The following is a 21,099-nucleotide window of genomic DNA, read 5'->3' on the forward strand; positions in this document are numbered from 1 at the left end:
AGATCATTATAATAAGTTACATAATTGTGGGCAACCCTCATCATGCACACTTCTATTCCAGTTGACACATGCACTAATCTGATAGAGTGGAATGTTAATCTTGATAATGATAATTTCTGATATTTCTACAAAGCTTTTCATCCTACAGGGTTCGAAGGCATTTAAAAGATTTGCTGCACGTCACTGAGTTCTACCACACCCTGCAGAAGAGCCCCACTTTCCTGACAAAGGTCACTGGCACACTGAGAGATCCTTTTTTCTTCCAAAGCAAAATATGATAGCACAACTGTTGCAGGTTTGCAGTTGACAGTGAGGTTCATTTTGCATTCAGCATGCATGTTTGTGCCTAAATATTACAGTGACAGGCATGCTGTAACTACCTAAGACAGGAAATACTGTGCATGCACAGCCTTTTAAAATTTGGTGCATAGCCATAAGATATCTGTATGAAAAAAAAAATGCATATACATATCCTTGTGTTCGCCACCAGCTATGCTGGGAATGTTTGCCAGATCTTATTTTGGATTCTATTTACAGTCTAGGCAAAATGTTGCTCTCAATGCATTTTCACTGACATTAGTTAAGAAATAGCTCATGACGACGGTATTCAATACCGGAGTGAAAACAGGAAACCTGAGACAAATCCAGTAAAGCCCTGTGAGCTGTAATGCCCAGCTCACGCCTGGAAAGGCTAACAACTGGACAAAGGAATTTAAGGAACAATTCAGGTTAAGGAAGGTCTAGGAAAGAAAGAGGCGGTTGAAAGCTCCCTCCTACCAAAAGCCTTTCAGAAAAAAAATGCACCCAAGACCCAACGTGGTGACCCTGTGGGGGATTCTTCCCATCCCACTCTGGAAAAGGCGGAGGAAAAGAGGTAGAGCTGGCTGAGATGGTATGATTAGACGAGACCCTTCTGAGTGGTTCTGAGAGCTATCAGGAGCAGTCTTAACTATCCAAGGAAACAGAAGTGAGGTTAAAGCTGAGTCCAGAAACAGTGGAGGAGATGATGTCAACTATCATATCTTTGTTATCTCTTTAAATATTTGGAGCATGGATACCAGGAGATACCATGAATTTGGAGCAAGGATTTAGTACATGGCTAAATCACCCCTGCAGCAACACTTGAACTGATTCACAGCATTCCTGCTACAGTCCTATTGGAGTGAGTCAGTAAATGGTTACTAAATGGCATGAATTTCTAGGAGCATCTGTGAGTTGCAGGAAATGGTGCTACTGATTCCACGGGCCTCTTCTTTTTATATCGCATTCCTATAAAAAGTGAGAAGGAATCATATTGCCAGCAGAGATGTAAAATCAGGTCAGGACTGTCGCTGGTTATTTAAAGGTATTGCAATGCTTTTTGTAAGACTGAACATATTACATGCTGTATCTTGGCTAAATTCCATCTTTTATAATTACATCCCCTTCCTCCCTTTCTCAAACATTTCTTGCTGTCACAAGAAGATGCAGCATTCTTCTTTCTCCTGGTCTAGATGTCTGGGTAGTGGTGTTTCAATCTCATCGTGATCTTTCTGAAAGACAGATTCAAATTGCCCAAGATGCAGCGTGATCTCTGCATCACTCCCTGTGGCATTGCTGTGGATGGAGAGAAAGAGGGTTTTGAAATTAGTACTCAGGCAGAGGTTCCATTTTTCTCCCTGCTTAAGTACAAGCACAAATCTGTTGGCTTGGCTTCCTCCACTGTTACTCGTTTGCTACAGTATAATCACTCCCTGGAGCAGTGGGAGGCTTAATACTTTAAAAAGTACTTCGAGATCATGTAGTCAAAATGCAAACCACCAGTATCCCATTAGCACTGGGAATGCTTTCAGAACATTGACCAGTTTGTGCTTCCAGCTTGATGCGCGGGTGATTGTAGCCCTTAGATGGCATTTTGATAAGCAGAATCCAGGGAGGGTTGTTATTATATTAGCTGCTTGGTGAACTGCCAAGATTGTACTGAAAGCAAACAAGGGGTGTGTGACTATAAACAAAAAAACCCAGCCACCTGATACTATTTTAATATTGTTTTCTCTGTGGGTACAATGTTTGCTGGCGAGAAGTGCCCACAAGCCTGTTACTTGGAAACACAGGCAGATACTCCACTAGAGCAATGGTCTGGTCTTTGCAGTCTAGTAGCCAGCTGTGGGCGATAGTGGATATTTGAGAAGAGAGCTTAGTGAAGACATCCACCAGTACATCTGCCCAAACATACCATGCCAAAAGTAAAATTCCCATCACAAATGGCTCTAGGGGGGTATCCTGTTGCCAGTTTCCACAAAGGCAAAACTGAATTGACTAAGAGATGAAGCTACTATTTGTCACCTGGATTACTCACAAATTGGACTGAGGGACTTTGGGAGAGGCTGATCAAGTTTCACTGCAAGTGCCAGAACTACAACCTTTTTTCTGTGTCTAATAATTTTCTGTGGCGCTCAGTCTGCATCCTCTTGGAAGTTGGACTCTCAGTAGACTTAATTCCTCTTTCCTTCGAGGGCTCTGCTTTGGTGGCAACCAGCCTAATTCCTTGCTGCTTTGTACGCTTCTAGAGAGAGGTACATAGTGGTTTAAACCGATGCCATTTATCAGTAGTATCATCTCTATATGCTCCCTTATACCCTCTTTGCTCAGGAGTGTGGGATGGTTTATGCACCAGGCAGTGAATAATGACATCTATAGCTCCCTCTATCCCTTTTTACTTCTTATTTTTCTCTAATAAATACATGGGGGTCTAAACAGGAATAACGTCTTTTGATAAGGACTGATTTCATATCTTTCCTTTGGTGAAATCCAGCTCTACTCATATACCTCTTTTGCAGAAAGGTTCTCAAATATTTTGAGGGAATGTCTGTAGAGGAAAAGAAGGCAAAAGAACATGGAATGGGCCAAACCCCCTACATCAGCTTAATCTTGCCACCGTGGAGCTCTACAGCAGGTAGGACTTGGCAGTACAACAGCATGTGTATATTCCTGGTGTCAGGAGCCTCTGGAATGCTCTTATCATGCCAGCCACAGCCGGAGCTTAGGAAGAACTGCAGGATCCCCGGTGCAGAGGAGTGCTCTGCAACACACCCTGACACCTTCCTGTGTGCGGCCAGAGAGCAGGAGGGAGGGAAGATGGACAAGGTGTAGCAGCTATGCAGCAGCCTCGCACCACCCAGCAGGGGGAATGCTTGGCGGTGACTCCGGGCAACATTCAAGCGCCTTTACACGGTGCAACAACTTCAGCTGGGGGCTGAGAATCAGGTCTCATGTATTATTCATCCAAATTGCCTTTCCCCACTCCAGAAACCTACACTCATCTCTTCACTAGAGAATCTGTTCAATTTCCTCTTGTTTAGCACTCTGCTGCAGTGCTCATATTTCCGCCGAGTACCTTCACTTAGAGACTGATCGGCGGTAGTCACAAGTCCAACTTCTCAGGAATGATGCGTGGGAGAGAGAGGAAGATGTAGGTTCATCTAATTTGATCAGTCTGTTTTGTTATACCGAATATTTGATTTTCTATAGCCAGCTCCCATGGAAGGAAATAAAATTATAAGAAATCCAGCTTCTTTTCCTTTTTGCTTTTTTGGTAAGATTTTAGGTTTGACTCATCTTTCCCAGGCTAATTGTCAAGAAACTGACAGATCAGTCGTGGTTGACAAGTGAGTAATTGGGAGAAGAGAGGGAGTGCAGCAGGTGTCAGTACTAATTTGGTAAAACAACAAAAAAAAAAAGAGTAGAGAGTGGTATGATAGTCACTTACACAGTCATGACGTTACAAGCTTTTCATACCAAATGTGTGCAGGATTTTACAACACTTAGAGCATTAACTATTAACCAGCCACTCCAGGTCCATTTCAAAGGTGACCTACAAGTTAACAAGAAGATGGTTTTGAGCCTCTTAACAGGAAAGACTGGTGCACAACCCTGCTGGGGAACTGGACAAAAATTAGTTTCATGGTTCTCACTGGTCACATTGCTGGGCACACAGAAGAGTCCTTGCAGGGGGCAGACCCCATGTCCCAGCCCTGACTTGGCTGTGCTTGGCTGGACCATCAGGGAAGGATACCGCTGCCAGAGCTGGAGCATTCAACTGCTGTTGCCCTGCCAAGATCTCCATTGCCCACAGCTGCCCTAATTCTCCCAAACTCTGACTCTGGCCAGTCCCCGCTCATTGCTAAGAGGTGGATTTTGCAGAAAAGCCCAAATCTCACTTGCCGAGTGGAAGAAATGAGCTTTGCACCTGGAGAATTCCTCTGGCTCTGAAGAGAACAGTCTAAGATGCTGCTGTATTTTAGAAATCAAACCTTGGGAAATAAATTATTTTACTTACCTGCCAAATCTGCCTCTCTGAGCTCCATATTTCCTTGCTTCAATCTCGGTTGTCACTGACACTGCCTCAACAGCAACCAGTGTTCTCTTTTTGATCTCTGTAACGGTGTTAGTGACTACAGGCCAAATAATAGATTCTACTGGCAGACTCCTAAGACGCGCTTTTGCTCTGAAGTAGCTGTACAAATAGTATTGCAGTATTTCATGTTTATCGTCTGCTAAAGATTTCAGTGTCTTAAATGCTCTATTTCAAAGAAATAAAGCTTTTTTCCCCATCTAACTACCAGTCCTGAAAATTCACCAGGGATTCAAAGAAAAGCTGGGTTTTTTTCCTGGCTTCTGCATAGTTATTAAGAATACAGAGGCTGCAGGGCAATTTCTGCTCTGGCTTTCAGACGTATAACCCCTACTATCTTGAAAAGTTGCCTTCACTTTCACGCTTGGATTATTTGAAGTGGAGGGGTTCTGCAAGGCAGCCCCAGGTAGCAGTTGTGTTTCTAAGGGATGGGGCTGGAACAGAATCTGGTAGCCTCTCCCAGAGCTACAAGTTACTGAAGCTCCTCTCTGACTCAAACCTCAGCAAATCACCTCCAAACACCTGGACCTCCAGTATAGATCAACTAAGCAAAAATTTTTCTTTTCACGTTCCAGGATGTAAGTATTGCTTGTTGGAAACATGTTTGGGTTGCTTTTTTCTGTTTTCTTTAAATGAAAGAGGCATCTTCACCAGCTGTATGGAGCGGCTGGTGCATATATCTGGTGGGGAGTGCATCCATTCAGGCTTTCACAATACAGACCTTAATTCAGCGGGGAAGAGAGCTGCCAGGCACCTTTGCAGCAGATTTAAATCAGAGGCAAAAACTCGAGCAATATAAAGCAATCTGAGCCAGCCAGCAAAGTCATGCTGACCTTCTGCCAGTACTACTGCAGCCCCAAGTGTGACTTCGGGTGCTGCATCCTTGGGAATGACAGCGCTGGGGGAAGCCAGCCGGCCCTTCCCGATGGCTGCATCTGCTCCGTTGCTGCCCGATGGAATGTTATCACTATGACAACCTACAGGTATAGGATGTGCACGGTAGTGGGAGCTCCAGCTGACCCTGATTGCGTGTGCATGGCTCAGAGCTGGGCTTCCCTGCCCGGGAGGGGAGCAAAGAACATGCGGATCCACAGGTGACTCTCCCCTGACTCTGTCCTGTCACTTACTAGCAAGTTTGGCATGTAAGGCAAGGTGGGAGCTTTAGAGACACTGGCTAGCTAGGATTTTGAATAATCTTCTCTGGGACAAAGTAAGGGAAGACTCATTTTTCTCCTCTGTTTCTAGAGTCCTTCTTCAGGAAAAGACTTGTAAGAATATAAAGCTGCCCTTCAAACTCTGCCTTCTCCAGCCTGTAAAAAGGTAAAATGCTTCCAAACCTCATACACACTGCCTGCCTCTCTGTGTGCATGTGTGTGTGTGTGCGTGCATGCGCGCGTTACTTTCTTTCACTACTATGACAGCACATGCTCCTCCGAAGCTATTCACAGCATTAGAAATACAACTCCTCCCTCCAGTGCCCCGTGTGTGTGTGCGTGGCTGGGGCTTTCTGCTTCGGCTCACTCCCCTCTGATCGCGGGGCTGACGGTCACGACTCTGCTCCACACCTCCGGGCTTCACGCGGAGGGGAGGAGGATCGGGGAAAACACAGAAGCAGGCACACAACTGACCTACAGAGCCATCGATAACTTACTGCCCTCGCAGCAGAATTGCATAGGGGAGGGAGGAGGGAGGGAGAGAAGAAAGAGGGGGAGGAGGAGGAGAAGGAAAAAAAGGAAATCCAGAGAATTCTAGCCTTGCAAATGTAGTGAAACCGAGCGGTCGGAGTTCATTTGCTCCAGAAGAGCAGAGAAGAAAGAGGACGTTAAATGAAAAAAAGCGAGAAAGGTCTGTAGCTTTTTTCCTGATAGTAGCAGTGGTTTAGAGGTAAAATGATTCCTCCAAGCAGCACGGCTGAAGTCAGCGTGGATAGTGTGGAGAAAGAGAATGAAGTGGAGAGCACAGAGCAGCCCCCCTCTCCAGCATCAACTACCAGCCAGGAATCAAAGGTACTCAGAAAATGAGATCTTTTTTTTTTTTTTCCTTTTTCTCTTTCTTTGTTTTGAAGAGAGATGTGTTGCTTTGATTTTTATTTGGAGCCTCTGTGCCAGGATCAGCGGTAGAGTGCTATGAGCCACCTTTGACTGCGGTGCCTGCTCTGACACTCCTACTTCTGAATTCTCCCTGTCACCTGGGCAGCTCAGGAGCCTGAACTGGGAAAATACCCGCCTTTTGAGATGGTTGGGGTTGGGGATTTCTGCTTGTGTTTTATCCTCCTTATTACAGTAAAGACCTGGGGGAGTAGCGGGGCTCAGGGAGAGGATTGGTGCCAATAGGTGTTGTTAGCTCTTTTCACACCAAGCATCAGATCACTTAAAGGATTTTGTTCATGGTTGGAAAGATTGATTTTTCTCACGGGTTCAGAGAAGAGAATTTTGCCTGGGGGCTTGGGGTGTTTCACCTGCCTCACCTTCTTTGGCAGACCCAGCAGTGAACTTTCACTGTTTAACGAGCCAGCAGTTGAAACAGGATATAAGTGACAGTTTTGGCACAATAATCCTTATGTACACCACCCAGAAAAGGATTTTTTTTCCCACAGCCTCTGATTTATTTATTAATTTTTAAATGTGGTTCGATTTACGTTACTGAAAACCAACTCCCAGCTCAAATGGCATGGCTCTGAATTTTTAATTGACTTGCGTATGAAAAGTTTTTCTGCCTGGCAGTATGTTACTTTAAAGATAGAGACATAAAGGGAGAAAAGTAGTAACCTTACATAATGAATGTTCTTTGGAGCTTACCTGGATAATGGGCTTTTACTGATCCTCTATTACTTACTTATGATTGATATCATGATAGCACCTGACAGATCTTCCTGTGAACTTCATCGTGACGCTATGTGCTGTGGTAAACATGTAAAAATAGGGAGGTCCTTGTCACTAGGAGCTTACGGCTGGGTCGAGCCTTAGGAGGTACCGTATGAGCAAAACAGCTGCTCGACAGGGAAGGTTTGTGGTGGCCCAAGTCTAAAGGCAGTGGCTGCCTGGGTCTAACGTAGGAAGACTGCTACGTTATTCCGCAGTTATAGCTAGGTTTCTGGAGAGTGAGTCGAAATTATCTGTCTGTGTGGGTAGAGTTCTGACGTGGGCTTTGGGATTTATTTTTTTATTAGATGCTATACTCCAAGGAGGAGAGCTAAGGTATTCCCTATGTAAAACAGCCTCCTTAAAAGAAAAGAGCTCTCCCAGCAGCAATAGCATACACTATTCACACTATTCACTATACACATTCAGCACTACTGGGACACTGCTGCAGTCTTCCTGGTTAATGGAAAATTAAAAGTAAACGGGTTATTGGTTTAACCCCAGGCTCTAAAAGGAGCCGGTTGATCCGTACCTAAATCTCCCCCTGAGACCACTTCTCTGGAATTGCTGAATTGTTATTTGGCCAGTGGGACACTCAGGCCCCCAGTGAGGTCCCAAAAGTAACTAGATCCTTCACCACACTGCCAGCAGAATCTCCTCATATGTGCTGGGCTGTGCACAGGGCCTGGTGGGCTCTGAGCTCCCAGCTGTGGTCCTCAGTCCCAGGTAAGTTGTTACAGAGCTCAAGGTGCCGCTCACATGGTCAGGCACTTTATTCCAGTGGTGCTTGAGGGACTTTCCCGCTGGGTCACAGAGCGCTGTGCCCAAGACGACCTGACAAGCATGAATCTTAAACTGAGACAAAGTGAAGTGCAGCATGTAGGGTTCCTTCTTGCTGTTTGTGCATCTATGCACTTGCAGGGGTGACAACAGGAATTAGGCACATCTGGCCAGAGAACAAATAAACTACAAACTGGTTTATAATCAAATGTTACTATCATCAGTTTTTCCAGTCTTGTGAGCGTTTGAAGTGATACACTGGAATAGGCAAAAGCTATGACTATGCAGTTAATGCCAGATATTTTTAGTAAACATGTAATCTGCGTATATTTTAGAACTGCAAATATGATCAGAAAGCATGCTGTATTGTCGTTTCAGTAGATGGAGGCAAAAGAACCTTCTGATCGCTGAGGTAATGAGATAAGCTTTCTTTTTTTTGGTCCTAGTAAACAGCAGGGTGGAAAAATTCTCAGTGATTTCACAAAGATGTTTTTTGTCGTTTTTTTTTTTTTCTAAGAGAATTTTTGTACCTCAAAAGCTTAAGACTTCAACAAAGGCATAAGCCAGAGTGTGCCAAGGGACTATGTCCAAGCTTTTATCCGACGGTGTCCCTTGCTGAGGGAGCTGTCCTGTCATTCACAGAGGGCTCAGCTTTCTTCAGGTCCTCTCTGTTGCATAGGTTAACAAGTTCATGTCTGCTGCAGTTACTGCAGAACAGTTTGTGCAATATCTAGTTACCCCACAATGACTTGTTTCTGTGGCAAAACACCATTATGACTCCAAATATAGGAACAGAAACAACATGGATAATAACAACCTTCAAAGTGCATTTGAAAACATTTCAGGGGAAAAACAATTTTGAAAAACTAATGCAGAACTACTGTAGCAAGCTTGCTTCCGGTCCGGTGTAATTGTAGACAACTGTGGCACATAGCCACTTGTAGTACCAAAGTCCAGAAAAAGAATTTTATCTAGCACAGTCCAGACTGTACTCAGAAGATGACACAGAGGAGATATTGCAGTTTCTGACTAGCATGAGTTTGAGAGGCAGAACTTCAGGCTGCTACCAAGTAGCTGAGATTTGGAAGAATAACTCTCGTGTTAGTCACACACCCCTGTCACAGGAAAGCAGCTCACCCTTTGATAAATGCTAAAGCCTCCCACTGCCTTTTCCTATGGATTAGGAGCATATTTGCAGGTGAGCACACTTGGATGCGGAAAGCTTAAAGACTAGACTCTCGTGCATGTCCTCCTCATCATGAACACCTTAACACCTGGACTTTAGTACAACTGCTCAGAATGAGGAAATCCAAATACACTTTCAATACACCACATTTCCTGGGTCCTAAGAGCAAATCCACTTGTATGTTCTAAGTACATGTTTGCCTTATGGCATAGTATATATGTCTTTTGAATTATGTGTCCTCCAGTACTTTACACATCGCACCTCCAGTGTATTGTCTCATTAGTGTAACTTCAAATAGGCGTCCAAAGTGTAGGAAAGACACTGTAAGTGGGCCATCCTGTAGCACTACATATACTACTACTGTGCTAAAAACACGAGAGCTTGAACAGTTTAGAATGTTGCAAAACTAATAATTAATTTATTAAATTAATTTAATGGCTCTTGAAGACATTTACTTCACACCTAAGTATGACTTGAGTGGGTACTTAAAGTTTACTAGGAGAATAACTTTATGAAGGTACCATACAAATACATGTAATTTCTAATTCTGTTACCTTCATATGTTTGTAGTTATGGCTCCCACCTGTTTGGGTCCTTCACATCTGGCTACCAAGAAGGCAAATGACCAGTTTGCCAAAGGCTTTTGTAGATTTACAACTCAGTGAAGGAGGAAGTCATTAGCTAATGAGTCCTAAGGGAAAATTTCTTCCTGGTGGTAGCAATTAAAGACACACTGCACACTTGTACAGTCACTAACTTAGCAATATAAGCAGAAATCTAGTAGCAACAATCTGAGGTCATATTTCTGATGTCTCTTATGTAAGGGTACCTTGGAATTTAGTAAAGAAAACTAAAATTTGAAGGAACATGTGTCTGAAGAAAAAAATCCTACACCTGGCAATATTTCTTTATGTTTTGGCATAGTTGGCACATAACTCTGTTAGCTTTATCCTTCTTATATTTAACTGACATTTCTATATGAAGAGGAAAGAGCCCATCTGCTAATTTCTTTAGGTGTGAGTCAAGTCATTATTGCTCTATTGTGAATATAGGCTGGAGGTATTCATAAACAATAAAGTATATCTTAGAAAATTCCCTTACCATTTTTAAGTTGGGGGTGGGCTTAGCATCTGTAATGTTTGAGCTAGTATCAGCGGGGTTGGTCAGCACTGATGATCTTCAAGCTATTAGTGTTTCATTTCAAGTATGTTAAACATGTGTCAGGCTCTCTCATACACCCCAGAAGGGGTATCAAGCTCTGCTTCTGCTATTGCAGGTAATCTGTTGTGTAAAACTTAGTTATTTGTAGATATCAGTGGATATCTGTGAAGGCCAAATGTTTTTTTCACGGCTTTGCCCATTTCCATCTACTTTTTATAAAGTCTAGATGTAATTGTTATGTACTGCAGTCATGCATCTTTGGTGTGATAGCTTCAAAATTTTCCACTGAATCACAAAATCACAGGCCTAACAAACTGCTTACACTCAGGTCAGTTAGGTAAGTTGAATAGCTGAAAAAGGCAGGGGGGGAGGTGGGGAAGAGAAACTAGACCTCCAAACAAATATTCCACAAAATAAATGAGCCTGTCTCAGTCTGACACTTCCATACACTGACTGTCCAGTGGCCAGCATTCAGGGAAACACAGACCATTATCTTCAAATTCAAGTATGGCGATTCAGGAGACGTAGCGCGATTGTTCAAACACTAGCTTAACCTGACATACAGTACATAAAATGGAAGTTGCTGAAAAGTAGCAAACCATAAAAAGGATTAAGCGTTGAAGTTCAAGATGTAGACTTCATTTACGTATATTCCCACATCAGTCAAGAAGATTGAACTTACTTTCCCCTGTCCTGCTGGTCCGATAGACCAATAATGCATACATAAGGTTTGAAAACCAGGTGTTAATATTAGGTACTGAACTAACGTAAACAGCTTGAAACTCTTTGGATTTTAATAGGATTGCATGGGATTTAAATCATGTAGGATTGATGCTATGTTGTTAAGCAGAGATCTTCCCCACTTAAAGAGTTAATACTTTATGAGGCTCCATAGATGGTTACTCATGAATTAATATTTTAAAAGGGCAGGGAGTATGGTGTACAGTTAGTGTTTCACCTTCCACACCAGTGAGAAATATCCAGTATGTAAACTACTGCTGTAGCCTTCAAAGGAATACCAAACAGCTTTTAAAAATCCTGTGAAAGGGGAATAAAAAAGCGGTTCTCTTTCTTAATCTTACCTCCATGCCTCTGCATAAAATGGTGAGTACATACTGTGAAGGTAAGACGAAGTGAAAGAAATGATCTTAAGTATTTTTATCTATTTTTATCAAGTGTTAGAACAAATTAGGTACAGGAAGATTTCATTAAGAGCAAGAAAGTAATATTCTATCAATTTCTTGAGCAGACTTGTTCTTGTATTTACCTTTATTTTGACTTTTCTCTCTTTCTTACTCTTTTTCTGATCAAAACACTCTGGTATTGTTTTCGCTTTGATATATATGTCATATCAGTTCCTAGGTGCATTGAGATATCTAAGGCAAAATAGAAATCTGATCCGTTCATTCTCTTCTATCCACACTTTCTGCCTTGCCAGAATGAAGAAAATGTCTATTACCTTTCAACAACTAATGATGACTTGACTGAAATCTGGTGTGGTAAAAAAAAAAGGATTTACTAAAAAGCGTAAATTTTCACTGAAACAAAACAAGTTGTTTTCAAAGCTGGAAGACACTGCAGTCCTGCCACCTCAGTGTCTTATGCTGTCTTTTTTTGATGAAGTAATCCTGTTGAATTCAGGTTTTACCACTATTTCTAAGAGGCTCTCCCAACACCTGGATGCTCTAATGGCTAAGGGATGCCCTCTGCCCCTCACCCTCATCTAACTCCAGTCTAAGTTTATTTCTGGCCAGCTCATGTGGCATTGTAATTTTGATAATGTTGCTTTAGCTTAAACATCTATTTTCCATTCTTAGTGCAGGTTTCCATCATGTCAGAATAGACTTTTTATCTCTTCCCAACCTTTTATTTTCTAGACTAAACAAGCCAGGCTGACGTTAAGATAAACTCTCCATTCTTCATCTCCTTCTAGTAGCAGACCTGTGCACCTGTTTCAGTTTTGAATACTCTTTCTTGAAAAAGGGTGACTGAACTTGTGCATGGTATTCTACATGAGATCTTGTACAGTCCCACTAATGCTTCACTGACTTTCCCAGAAACCATGCTTCTGATGTCTGTTAAGGTCACTACTGTATACTGTTTGTGTCCCCTAGTCACCCCTTAGGTCAACTAGAGGTCGCCATTCTATTTCTCTGTAATTTCCAGTGGATCCAGGATACATTTGTCTTTCCTCATCTAAAGTGGTTTGGATCAGGTGCACAAGCTTACATTTCCACATCTGAACTTCATCACATTTCCATCACTCCATCCCTCAAGCCCCAGACCTCCTCAGTTTTGACAATGCCTCCAACCTCATGTCAGAGGGAAATGGCCTTATGACATGCCTAATCTTTGCATCAAATTCAGTAATAGAAATACAGAGAGCAAGAATGACCCTAAAACTAGGCCAACGTTGTTCTTTGAAGAACTGTACCAACAACCTTCTTTCAGCCTAGTACTTCTTTTAACAGTAACCATCTGCCATTGAAGTTTACTTTAAATTTCTTCACTACTTCCCTTCTTTTCAATCTAATAAATTCCCTTTTGGTTACATAGTCAATAATTTTAATGAAACCCATATATACAGAATCTACCTTTGACTTAAAACATTTTCTCTAGAAAATTGTTCGTCTTATCCAAGACAACTGGTCTAGGAGGATTGACCTTTTCTTTTTTTTCCAGTTTTTGTCAAGCACTATGGAGGTCAGATCTACAAATCTGTATTTGTTGGGATCACTTTTCCCGCTTCTTGAAACAGACTTCTATTTTACTTTGTATCGTTTCTGGCTTGATAAAGCTTGTTAAGAAAACTTGTTCCTTGACTTCCAAAGTAAATTTTGTAATGGAGATTAAATGGTTTCTTTTTTCCCTTTCACCTCAGCAGGCACGTTGAACTGCCTTTTTAATGTCATGCCATCCATCCATTTCTGCAACCTCGTTTCTATTATTCCTATTATTTTGCTCCAGGATCATTGTTCTGGGAAGAAAGTAAGATGAAGTGTTTTTTTAAATTCTGAGACAGCCTTTTATCTCATCCTTACTGTACCACAGCCTGTTTCTTCTTTAGCTTTCCCTAGCCTGAATCAATCCATTGACATTTCCTTAAGTACCTTTTGCAAGGACTCACTCAGCTTTTCTTGACAACATGCTTAGGCCTAAGGAACTCTGCTTGAAAACTCAAGTTTTATTTGCATACCATTTCTTTTTTCTCTTTTTCCTATTTTTCTTTCCTATTTTTTTGTTGTTTTGTATTTGTTGTTGGGGTTTGGTTTTTTTTTTTGTTTGTGTCATATTTCAGGTACTATTAACAGATTTGCTTTGAAGAAATTCTATACTTCTTACTCGTTCAAGCCCATCCAAGTACTTGACCCTTTCTGATCAGTCATCTTTATCAATGAATCATGTCTGTAACCTAATACCTCACGGCTAGCAAAGGCTGTTCCACAACCTGTGGTCATGTGGGTTCATCAGCACTCAGTACTTTCTGAGAGCCAGCACCCGTTAGCCGATGCAGTGACCTGCTTACCCAGCTGTGCTGCTTTCCAGACCACTGCTAAGACCTTCATACTTTCAGACGGACACACCAGTTTGGGTCCTTCTGTGTCACACTCCAAAATGTGATGTGGTCTAAAATATATCTCTAGGGAGCTGAGAGTGCTGAAGGCTTGGAATTTCTTCAAGGGGACATAGGACTTCAAAGGCTATCCTCTTGAAATCCAAAACTTGGTTTAGAAGTGCATTTTTCCCTTACACTTTATTTAATTTAAGTGAATGTAAATCATAACCATCTAATAGAAAACTGTAATTCCTTGTATGACGAGAATTTCTCCTATTGCCTACCTGAGCCATTGCTGTATACTCTTGATAGGAGGAAGATTTGACAAATTTGTGCTAATGTTTGTCAGGCAGAGGACTAATCGTTCAGAAGTGAGAATGAGTTGAATATTCTTAACACAGTATTTAGCCCTACACAACTTCCGTTTGCACAGGCAAATGGTCATTCAGTGCTAAAAGAGCACTGCCTTTTCCAGGCAAGTGAATGTTTATATTCTAGCTGAAGCATAAGCAAACTTTGCATGTTCATTAGCAAAGAGGACCAGCTGTGAAAATGAGAAATCTGTGTGTGAATGACTGAAATAACTTGACCTTGTTTTCCTTTGACATACGCCTCTGCTCCAGGAAACTCCCTTGATTCAGCAGACCAACTGATACAATATATGCCCCTTGTCAGGGAATACAACTCAGGAACCCTGCAAAACATATTTACAATGTCTGAATGTCTGAAAAGCAAACTTGTGTCTTTGACATCAGCAGTTAAATATGACAAATGACTTGCATATCTTCTTATTTATTTAAAAATGAGCCTTATGTCTGTACTTTTGCATAAATGTGCTAGGCACTCATAGAGGTTTTCCTATTGACAGGTCAGCATTTCTTAGCTGACCCGTTTTTAACTGATGAGAGTAGATTGCTAAGCACTGTCAAATGGAATTGTTATAGTTTAGGGGCTGCAGTGGTGAAACTTAAAAATGCCGTAGCATTAATAATTGTGTGAGAGAGGTGTTTCCCAGCTGCAGGAGGCTGCAAGTTCGATATGGAATTGAAGACAGGGCTCTTTAGGCAAGTAACAGTGACAACTTGAATGCTTTTCTTTGCTGTAGACTTAATATGTTCCATTTCTGAGTGCCATTTAAAAGCTTTATTAAAATGCCACACATGCACTGCTTTATTAATAAAGATCATTTTAGCAGCCTAGTGTTCTGAATAGAAAAGCAGAATGCAGCTGACCTGTAGTAACTGATGATTAGGTTTAATTCAGAAAGGAGCAAAATACTATAAACTGGTATTCACAAAGCTATTAAAATCAACATTTAGAATTTTTTTTTCTTAGCTTATTCATCAAAGTAAGACAAAGAAATGTAGGCTATGGAGGCACAGCTCAGGTTAGAGAGCAAAGTCAACCTAGCAGGTTGTTACAGCAAATACTGTTGAATATGATCTTAGAGGCAGACTTGCATCTCCATTACCCCAATATTTAACTTGTTTTTTTCAAAAATTACTTATGCATAGCAAAGGGAGGCAGCAGCTTTTGTTGGCCGAGAGTCAGATTTCTGGCATAATGCATGCAAGTCACCTCCTCAAACATCACATATATAAGCGTACTGTTCATTATTGATTTGCCAGTGTTATCACTGCCAATTTAAATGCTGTCGTAGCGATTTGCAAAACCAAAATTTCTTGGGATTGAACCGAGAGGCTGAAAACTCTGAACCAGCCTCAGTTGCCTTTGTGCACGCACAGGGTGAGAAATGGCCTTGGACTGGGCATCTCTGTCCTCACAAGTAAACGAAATACACTAGGCAAACTTCAACATAGTAAACTTGGAATAGTGCCACTGACTTTTCTACAGTTAAATTGAGGATCCAGTTGTTAAGATGTTCAGGTTCATATGCGTTTTTAAATAGCACCTGCTGTTAACTCATCAACCAGTATCAACTCAAAGACCAAGTATATACAGTTTTTGTTGTACCTCTTAGTACCTCCATCTCATTTCTTCCATATGTTCACACATTCTCTTCAAAGATTTTTGTTTACAGATAAACATAAGGTGACTTGTAATGATTTGCCAAATGTTTCTGTTAATGAAAATTCCAGTGAAACTCATGCTTGTCAAGTGCAGTTTTGTTGGGGTTTTTTTAGTTGAAAAAGTTCTGGTTTTGAGGAAGTGTTCCATTTTCCTGATAGTGTAAACTTTTGTCAGGAAGATTTCCCTGGTTGCAGATGAAATTTCAAGTCAAAAGAGTAGAAAAATGCATCCTAGGTTAAATCGTACACCCCTACCTGTAATTAGAGACCACCTTCAGGCAGTTAAGTTAGTAGTTCAGTCTCCCTATTGTTATAAATGGAACACAGACTGAAATTGTTTTATCAAAGGTGATTTAGAGGAAAAGCCTGCCTTATGTGCTCTGAATTAGCCTCTCTGAGGGGAAATCTTTTTCCATTGACCATAGTCGGCAGCCACAGCTGAGTTAAAAGCTTGAATTTAAGTAGGGTGAGCACCACTGTGAATCTGTCAGAGTGAGGTCTTGAACCTTGCCTACAAAAACTGGTCAGCCGTCTGTTCCCCTGGCAGGTTGGTCTGTCTGACTTTCCCCTCTTCTGTCCACAGCTCTCTCAAAGACGTTTTGAAAAGCTGCGGTTGTTTTTCATGTCAACGTGGAATAAAATCATTCAAACTTTGAAAATTTTTGCTAAGTGGAACTGCTGCTTTCCAGCCAGCCCTGTAATGGAAAGTTATGCACCTATGACAAAAAGAGAGAAAAATGTGAGCCTATCCAGACTTCAAAATGTGAAGTGCTGCTATTAAACTGTAGCTACAAGATGAATCATGTACCGGTTTCATGAAGTATGGGCACACAGGAGTCTTTCGCAGATTCACAGCAGTTAGATCTATCTCCTGTAGTTAGTCGTAATGACAAATGGACTTCATCCTCCTGGCCGTTAAAGATCCAGACGAACAGTTAACTTTTTGCTAGCTCACCCACTCGCTCTCTGCCTTTCAACGTTTCTCTCTTTCTTTCCTCTCTGTTCCTGTTCTCACCCAAATGCTTTAATCCAGGACCAGGCTCTCTGACACAATAAGCCAGTGCAAGCTCTGTCTTTGCAGGAAAAACCTAGAGGTTTCCAAGCTTAGCCAAGTTTAAAGATTCCTGTTAAGAAAATGAATGGTGGCGCTTCCCTTAGGGGGAGGGACCTTTTATAAACACTGTGTAGATGCTGGCACTCAAGCCATAAGTATTCTTGGAAAAAAGCAAACCCTATAGTTTGCACTTTCCCTTTCACCTATACCCAAGCCTTGCTTACTTAATTCACAAAGAAATGCCCTAAGTTGCATTTTAGTTTCCTTGCATTGCCTGGTATTACATGGTCTGTTCCTTGCTTGTGGATGCCTATTTATCTCTTGAGGTAACCTCATGTTTTCATTATATATTTATACAGGGAACTATACATAAACTTAAAACCTAGGCAATGAGGTAATAGAAAACATTCCTTATGCAGAAGAAATTAAGCCCTCTTCTTAATGTCCCCTGTCATCTCAGTCTCCTCCTTTCAGGGTAGGTAGTTGAAGACCAATGCAACTCAGGAGATCCCTTTTCAACTGCACTGCCAGTGGAGGGCTTTTGAGCTCCTGCCTCCTCAGCAGTTTAGGCTCCCACAGACTTCCCTGGACTGCAAATCTGTGCTTCGACAGCACTGGGTTTTTTAGCAGAAAAATGCTCTGGAAAAATGATTCCTTAGAGATTATCAAAGCTAAAATGAATGCCAACAACTGTAATAGATGTACTTGAATCCTGCTACATTGTAGATAAATTAAAAGCATTTCATAAAGGTTCAGAAAATGATAGCCAAGCCTTAAAACAAAAATCTGAACAGTGTGATCTGCCTCTGAGGAGAACTCAGCTATGACTCGATGCTGGCCATAAGAAGTAGTCACTCAGTCTGGTAAAAAAAAAGTCAGACCTTTTTGAAACAAGATGAGAAAACTAACCTGTTTTTTCTGGCACTGTAGGGTACATGCTGCAATAAATACAATATTCCTGAAGTAGCAATAGAGGTAACGTCATTTGGTCTTTACTACCAGCTGCTGAGTTCCAGAAGAAAATCTCCTTTCCATGAGTTACCATCCCTCCAGCACAGTCGTACTCATAGCCACTACTGCATATTAAAAAAGAAAACCGTCAGCTGGCAGGAGAAAATGGATGTTAATCTTAGAAGTTACCACTGCATTTGCTCTTCAATTCAGCAGTGGTCAGTAGCTCTGATTTCTGCTGTAATATGTCACACTCTTAAGTCAGTACTCCTCTGCTGATATCAAGAATTGTACCTGCTCTGACAGTAGAATAAAGTGAAGTACCTCATGGAAATTCCCCCTCTTACACAGGACTAATATTCATTTTCTTTAAAACTCTCTGTCCTAACTTGACTTTCCTTTCCTCTTCCTTCTTCTATTCCCTGCTCTCCTGCCTGCCTGAATCCCTCATGCAAGCCCGTGCAATATGCTGCTCCTTTTGAAGTCACTGCTATTATTTTTGTCAGACAAGGCATCACAGTGTTTACTGGTTCAAGATCCCTCACTTTCCTATCAAATAAGTAACTCCTATTAAATCTGTTGCTATCTTATGTCAATACCAACATCTCTTTTCTCTCTCAACACCAAAAATATGAAGTTTGGATAGCCTTCATTTATTAGGTGAGCACAACCTCACGACAGTGTTACAAGCTTTTTTCTTTTTTCTTTTTTTTTTAATATTAGATATTTGTGTGCAGACTTTCATTAGCAACAGTTTAACTTTAGAGGATTCTGAGGGACTTAAAAAAATCTATTTTAACATTCAGAAACAGTTATAGTCTTAAATTCTCTGCCTTTCTGTTTGCAGTATGCTGTATGTAGCACTTTACATGAAGCTAGCTATCTCAGTATAAAAACACATTTTTGCAGTTCAGACAGTCATTTTAATCTTGAAACTTTGATAGAGGTAATTTGAGGAGGAAAGTTGTGCAGCTGGTGAGAATAAAATGAAATGTTTTTGTTTTGCAAGGTTGATCTTGAAACAATAGCTGGCCAAAGATGTTCAGCAGCTTGGAGGTTTAGGAAAAATACAAAAGAAATGGATTAGCCTGAGGCAAAAGGAGTCAAAGATGTATGATAAATCTCACACATGACAACTCTTGCCAATTAACATCTCCAAATATATGTATTTAACATTGTCAACACTTGAAGCAGTGTTTAGGCCTTCAAACATCTCCATAAACTGCCAAGTAACTGTATGTCTCATATATGACAATATCATCATTAAGTTAAACAGATTTTTCCTGTGGAGACTTGGCCTATTCTTTACGTAGGACACTGAATGCATTTTTTTCTGGGCATGACTAACATGTAATAACAAGAAGACAAAAGACAGATTGAGATGGAAACTTTCTGTACTAGTAACAGGTTCCTTGGAAACTGGTACTACGAGCGTAATTTTCCCCCAAATGGTTTGGAAGTACTTTTTGAAAATGAGAATACAGCTAGAGTAGATGTGTTGAAAGGGAAGAATGCACGCCCTAAGTTGCACTTTGAGAAGAGCTTTAATGAAAAATGTGCTGTATCTGAACTGGGTCTGCAAATAAACAGATCTCTATCGTGGTGGACAGTAAGATAACTGGATGCAGAATGAACAACAAGGAAGATGTTATTGAGGTAGGAAAAAATGTTAATTGGCACATCATGTATCTGGTAGCTGCTGTAGGCCTTTAGAACTGGAAACACGGTGGGTACTCAGGTGAAGCATGGAGAAGTCCAGAGGAATTAAGGAGCTTTGTTCGACCTGTGCTGCCAGCTTTTCCCCCACATCCAGGACTTCAGGCCAGAGTGGTGCCAGGGAAGCCACATGGATCGGCACCAGGACCATATGGATCCTGATGGACTTGTCGTGTCAGAACAGGCAGTGCCAGGGTGGCTGCACACCCTGACCTCCAGAATGGCTGGCAAGAGGCAGCATTCACAGGATGGGACAGCATCAGTCTTCAGGAGGGATAAAAAGAAGATGGAAGGCAGCAAATTTGCTACCAGATTGCAAAAACAGGGTGAAGGGAACTATGAAAAACAAAAATTGCAAGTCAACCAACAAACACTGCTAATATTCTGTAAGGCTTAAGTTCGTGCCCCATCTTCCCACTGAGAAGAGTTTGAAATGGAAAGATGGAAACAAGTTGTAAAATTTGGATTTGAATCTCTGTTTATGAACAGGCAGCAAAGAATAGAGTGCAGAAACCCCTTAATAGGCCAAATAAGCCAAAATATCTACATTTGAGGGCTTTTTAAAAGCCAATAGGCCATATAGTACCCAAAATCTGGCATTGTGGTTCTAGTTCGTTCTTTGATCGGAAAATGAGGTAACATCATCTCAGAGTTAAAGCACAGTAGCTAAGCGAGCTACTTGGGCAGCATTAATTCATACAAACTATGAATTTGAAACAAGTGTCTGGGAAAGAGAAAAGAAGCGAGAAGCAATACGTGTCCCCCTGTATTTGTCTATATTTGGTTGTGGAGGAGCAGGTTGATAGAGATGGTTTAAAAAAAAAGAGAAGGGAACTGAGAAGCGTTGAATAAAGTCAGCCAGATAATAGGATTCCAAATGTGGACAGGTGTTTTTTCATACGGCGTGCAGAAAGCCTTTGCTTTTAATGCACAGTGTAAAAAAAGTAAAAAAAAAAAAAAAAAAAAAGTTTTGTTTCAAAACAAAAAAATCAACAACCCAGCCAAACTCCAAGCCTTTACTCAGGAAACACGCTCGCTGAAGTCAGCAGGAGTTAGCAGTAAGCAAAGTCCTTAGGATTTGGCCCAGTGACAATAACTTTGTTGTAGAGCTGAGCACTTACGTGTTTTCACTGCAAAGCAATTTTAACAGCATAAGTTTGGAACCCCAGAAGTAGGAGTGGAAACACTGGCAGAATATTAACTATAACAGCTCCCAGTAGATCTCAGTCTTCCTTTTTGCTTTAAGACAGTACAAATGTGATTATACAGTATGTGGGATCTGGAGCTGATGTTAATTTGCCCTCAGTTAGTATCAGCCTCCCTGCCAGATGTATTTCCATATTTGCTTCCAGAGACATACTACCATTTAAAGTATTATAAAACAGCTCTGTTTAAAAAAAAAAAAAAAAAA

General features: G+C 41.2%; 1 protein-coding gene across 1 annotated transcript in view; it reads left to right on the forward strand.

The window, feature by feature from the left end:
* The first annotated feature begins 5,821 nt into the window (after positions 1–5,821).
* Positions 5,822–21,099, forward strand: part of STAC (SH3 and cysteine rich domain) — a 75,197-nt gene continuing 59,919 nt past the window's right edge. Inside the window, exon 1 of the mRNA XM_074575402.1 lies at positions 5,822–6,399. Within this exon, the coding sequence (XP_074431503.1) occupies positions 6,283–6,399 (117 nt within the window). The 5' untranslated portion in view covers positions 5,822–6,282. The remainder of the gene's footprint in view (positions 6,400–21,099) is intronic.

This window comes from Larus michahellis, chromosome 2, assembly GCF_964199755.1.
Source record: "Larus michahellis chromosome 2, bLarMic1.1, whole genome shotgun sequence".
Classification (NCBI taxonomy): domain Eukaryota; kingdom Metazoa; phylum Chordata; class Aves; order Charadriiformes; family Laridae; genus Larus; species Larus michahellis.